Consider the following 5,583-nt stretch of genomic DNA (forward strand, 5'->3'; position numbering starts at 1 on the left):
TTGAAAGAACAAAGTTCTTAATATTGGGTTATAGAAGGTGATTAAGGACTAATTGAAATTGCACCAAGATACATACCAAAAGTCCGTACAAAACAAAAATTAGTAAATCCAATTCTAATTTAAAAGGTCAAAGCGTTGAATAAGAAGTATTGATTCAAAATCAAGATATAGTATCTTATCTATTTTTATCACATTCTTTATTTCTGAGTTCAGATTGTTTAAAGTAGTTGGTCAAATATTTGGACATCTATATAAAGGCATTACCAAGTTAACGATATATCATGCAACTCTAAAATATTAAGAAGCAATGGCAAGCTACTCATGGGCAAGGAAACTTGTTGTCTACTACTTCTTTATCATCTTTTCTTGTTGCATATTTAGTTTTTCATATGGAAGAATTACTCCAAATTTCAAAGTTCGAGCTGTTAATCTTGGAGGCTGGCTTCTCACTGAAGGATGGATTAAACCTTCTCTTTTTGATGGCATCCCCAACAAAGATTTTCTGGTTAATATTTACAAGCTCATTTACGTTGATTTAATAATTTAGAGTTTAACTTATATATACTGACACGGTAAGTATTTAATGACGTTGATCAGGATGGAACTGGACTGCAATTCAAATCAGTAACAGTTGGGAAGTATCTGTGTGCTGAGTTAGGAGGAGGAACAATTATTGTTGCCAATAGAACTGCTGCCTTGGGATGGGAAACCTTCAAAGTACGTAACTTTTGCTTGAAAAATAATAAAAGAAGTAAAAACTCATTTTTATTAGTTAATTAACGGGGGCTATTTTCTTGGTTGTTGCACCATTTCTTGTAGATTTGGAGGATAAACAGCACAAGTTTTAACTTTAGGGTGTTTAACAAAGAATTTGTGGGAGTAGATGGAAGTGGAAATGTGGTAGCAGTGGAAAACAAACCTGGATTTTCAGAGACTTTTGAGATTGTGAGGAAATCTGATGATCCTAGCCGTGTTCGGATAAAAGCATCAAATGGTTTTTTCTTAGAGGTGAGTTCTTGAAATGTTATGTTAATTAGAAATTTATCTGTAATTAATTTAAATGATCTGATTATGTAATTATTTTTATAATATTAGTGTATAGAAATTAAACGTTGAAACCAAAACTCAAAACTAAGTAATTCTTTTGGTTGCTAGTTTCTAAACAAACCCAAATGGTATTGGGATTAGTTTTAAGCTAGGTTATATATTTTGTGTCTGGTTTCTGATTTTTGAATATTTGACCTCCTATTTTTTTTACCTTTTCTTTTGCGTTTAACAACTGTTTGGATCATATAGTAACACGTCCATATGATAAAGTTAGTGGCGCTCGCTTTGGACCAAAATTTTGGTACCACAAATCCTTTCACAGGACCATATGATAAAGTTAGTGGACTTCTTCCACTAAGTGAGTGCTTGGTAATAAAAATATCTCCCAAAGAGAATATATAGTATTGTTTTCCAAATGATAAATTGATCCATTTATGCCTGCTGCTTATTCTTGTTGATATATAGGAGGCAATTTTAAGTGTCTGCTTTATTGACTTGGCAAGTGGAGAATATTAGGACAGTAACATTGCCGGCATTTCTAAACAAACTCTTTAGTAAGTACAGTTATTTAAACTACAAAAAAAAAGGACTAAGATGGAGAAACAACCTGATGAGAGGCCTTTGTCCTCAATGCTTTTAATTTTTCGTTTTAAGTTTTCATAAGAAAGTCTCTTTATGGAGTATATTTTATTGGATTATGAGAAAGGAAATTAAAATCGTCATTCGACAGAAAATAGCGACCTATTTACTACTTTCTACTTGAATTGTATAGAAGAAATGACACCAAATAGGGTTACTATTTAGAAATTTGTCAGTACGTCCTGAATTTTAGTATTTCAAGATAAAAATATCATGAGTTATCCTGAAATTAAGATTTTTAGTTAAAGTTTCATAACAAAATAAGTACCGGACCGGATAATGACTATCTGTGCACTTATTACTGTACTAATTATTTAAGGTGCAGGTAAAAACAGAGGAACTTGTGACAGCAAATAATGGAGGGAATGGGGGATGGGGTGATGATGATCCCTCTGTTTTCATCATGAAAACCAGTGGAAAACTTGAAGGCGAGTTCCAAATTACTAATGGCTATGGTCCTATCATCGCACCACAAGTTATGAGAGTATGTACTCTTTCTAAGAAATGCTAGTACCTAATGTAGTTTAGCAAATCATAATTGTATTTAAATATGAAAAAACATATATTTATATTACAGGAACACTGGAAAACATTTATAGTAGAAGAAGATTTCAAGTTCATAGCAAGCAACGGACTAAATGCAGTGAGAATTCCAGTTGGATGGTGGATTGCCAGTGATCCAACTCCCCCAAAGCCTTACGTTGGAGGCTCTTTGCATGCCTTAGACAATGCGTTTTTATGGGCCAAGTACACATTCTTAGCTAACTTTTTTATATAATCAAATTGATAATATATTGGGTTTTAATTGAAAGTTTGAAATATTTGTAGGAAATACGGACTTAAAGTTATAATAGATCTGCATGCTGCGCCTGGTTCCCAAAATCCTTGGGAGCACAGTGCCAACAGAGATGGTACTATAGAATGGGGAAAAACTGATGATACCATTCAACAGACAGTTGCAGTCATAGACTTCTTAACTGCCAGGTATAAACGATAAGATTTAACTTATATATATTAATAGTATAGAACTTTTGTACTAGGTTAACTTGTTGCAACAAATAACATGTCTTATCTTTCTTATTACTAATTAGTCACACTACTTTTTGCGAACCGTTATATATAGTGATCATTTAGGCGACATGATAGCAGGGGCGGATTTAGGGGTTCACCGAACCCCTTTCGTCGAACAATTACACTATATATAAGGTAAAATTTGTTTCTTATCTCTATATATTATATTTTGAATCCTGTTAACACAACCTAAACGCATAGCTTAGTGGTTAACGGGGTTCAAAACCTTTGTAAGGTCATTGGTTCAATTCCCATTGGCTATAATCTATTTTAACTTTTTTTTTGAACCCCTTGCGGAAATCCTGCGGTTAAAATGCAAATTTTTATATATGTGAGTTCCTAAAAACTTCACACATGAAACTTAGCTACAATACTTTTTTCGTATAAAACAATATAATTCACTATAAATCTTTTGAACTTATAAAAAGTGCTAAATCATTTGATAAGGGTATGCATTTTAATTTCACATGTCATAAAATCAATAGTTTTATACAGTTTACTTGTACATCCCCTGCTACAATTAACAATTGTCACCAAATTTCTGTATACCGCATTTGCTTTCGAGTACAAGTGGTAAAATAAAGCATTCAAGTAACAAAATTTTGTTGGTGTAGAGTAGAGATAAACTTTTTCATTTTGTTCTTTCTTTTACTCATGAATTTAGGTATGCCAAGAATCCAAGCCTTTACGCAGTGGAGTTAATCAATGAGCCATTAGCACCAGAAGTTTCATTCGAGATGGTGAAAAAATACTACGAAGCTGGATATAATGCAGTTCGTAAGCATTCTTCGGATGCATATGTGGTGATGTCCAACAGATTAGGATCTGCAGATCCAACTGAGCTTTTGCCTTTTGCCAGTGGCTTAAAGGGTTCTGTAATTGATGTTCATTACTACAATCTTTTCTCTGACATGTTTAACGACATGACTGTCCAACAAAATCTTGATTTTGTCTTCACCAACCGTTCAGCTCAACTCAATACTGTCACCCAATCCAATGGTCCTCTCACTTTAGTTGGTATATTCTCTTAATTTGTCTTTTCTCATTAAGTTCTATTACCCTCCTTTATTACATGATATTAAGATATTCCCTTCCTCTGTCAAAAAATAGAATAAATTGGGATCCTAAGTTTCTTTAGTGTATATTCCAAAAAGTTTAGCTCAAATCATCATAAGTATATGACTAACTTACAAATATTCTTTTGGTTATATGACCTATTTGACAGGAGATATTTATGTCAATCTACTTTGAAATATTTTTCAGGGGAATGGGTTGCTGAATGGCAAGTCAGAGATGCAACAAAGGAGGATTACCAAAAGTTTGCCAAGGCTCAATTGGAAGTGTTCGGACGTGCAACATTTGGTTGGGCTTATTGGACACTCAAAAATGTGAACAACCATTGGAGTTTGGAGTGGATGATCAAGAATGGCTATATCAAGCTTTAAATTACTCAAATTATTGTCTGATTACTGATCATATTTTGTCAGTTACTCAAAATTTCGAGTCAAAGCCATAATACTTGGATACGTAATAAGGTAGTTTAGATGTTAATCATAAAGTTTTGAGGAAACACCTCAAAAGATCAACTTGTAACAGCATTGTGGAGATCTTCATTAACAAAAATGCTTACAGTCAGTCTATAAGGCCATCCAACCACTGCAGGCAGCAATTTATTCCGTCCAATATACATCATTAAATATGTCTTAATATTTTTACTATTGCTTTTTCGAACTTCGATCACTTTGATTTGTAAGTAGGTTTAGCTATACATGAAATGAATTTGCGTCCTTTTTTAGCAAGTATAAACTTAGTTGAAGTTAAATCTGAGGACATGAGAAGGTAACAAAGACATCAGAGAAACTAGTCATATTATTTAAAGACATATTAAAAATTTAAATTTGATGGTTTCAAGGTGTGTACATAGGCCGGACTGGTTCAGATTTTTCAGTTACCAAACCAAACCAATTGTCTCAGATTTTTAAATCTATAAACCAAACCAAATCAACAAAAGTCGGGTTTTTCAATCTCTATCTTTTTGGGCTTTTTGGTTTTCTCGAATTTTTCGGTAAAATATTCATAGAACAAAACATATAACTTGTGCTTCAGATATTTCTTTGGTCTTAGTAACAACAACAACAACCCAGTATAATCCCACTAGTGGGATTTGGGGAGGGTAGTGTGTACGCAGACCTTACCCCTACCATGAGGTAGAGAGACTGTTTCCAATAGGCCTTCGGTATCCTTCCCTCCAAGAACTCCCCACCTTGCTTTTGGGGTGACTCGAACTCACAACCTCTTGGTTGGAAGTGGAGGTTGCTTACCATCAGAGCAACCCCTCTTGTCAAGAACTCAAATATATAATTTTTATCCCATTCCATAACCATTTTCGTGGCTAAAATCTCATTTTTATCAAAACCTAGGTTTTTCAATCGCAATTTTGTGTGCCAAAGAACCTAATTCTTTAACTGAATTATTTTGACACAAAATTGAGGGTGAAGTGCGGAAATATAAATAACACATCAATTTTAACGTGGAAAACTCTTTGCTCAAGGGAGTAAAAAATTACGACCTACCCTCATAGGATTTGCCTTCAAAACTTCACTAACTTCAAAGAGCAATTTTAGGTTACAACTCAATAACTAAGGAGACTAACTCCACTACCCTACCCCTACACTCAGCCTAATTGTAGCTAAGCTTTAGGTTACAACTCTATGACCAAGGAGACTAACTCTAGTACCCTTCCTCTACAATCAACTCATTGTAGCTACCCCTTTGTAAACTAACTCTAGCTTAGAAAGCGAAAATAAACGCTTCAGAATTCGATCA

The 5,583-nt window shown here is 33.9% G+C and overlaps 1 protein-coding gene across 2 annotated transcripts; it reads left to right on the forward strand.

The window, feature by feature from the left end:
- The first annotated feature begins 254 nt into the window (after positions 1 to 254).
- On the forward strand, positions 255 to 4,392 carry LOC107820222 (putative glucan 1,3-beta-glucosidase A). Of its 2 annotated transcripts, none has more exons than XM_016646467.2 (8): positions 255 to 505; positions 598 to 717; positions 820 to 1,008; positions 2,012 to 2,170; positions 2,264 to 2,433; positions 2,515 to 2,670; positions 3,422 to 3,774; positions 4,021 to 4,392. In XM_016646467.2, exons 1-8 carry the CDS (start codon positions 308 to 310, stop codon positions 4,200 to 4,202), a joined length of 1,527 nt encoding a protein of 508 aa, XP_016501953.1. In that variant the 5' UTR covers positions 255 to 307; the 3' UTR covers positions 4,203 to 4,392. The 2 variants fall into 2 exon arrangements, with proteins under 2 accessions (XP_016501953.1, XP_016501952.1); XM_016646466.2 differs by having other exon boundaries at positions 257 to 505; positions 2,006 to 2,170.
- The last annotated feature ends 1,191 nt before the right edge of the window (positions 4,393 to 5,583 follow it).

This window comes from Nicotiana tabacum, chromosome 15 (genome assembly GCF_000715075.1).
Source record: "Nicotiana tabacum cultivar K326 chromosome 15, ASM71507v2, whole genome shotgun sequence".
Lineage (NCBI taxonomy): Eukaryota > Viridiplantae > Streptophyta > Magnoliopsida > Solanales > Solanaceae > Nicotiana > Nicotiana tabacum.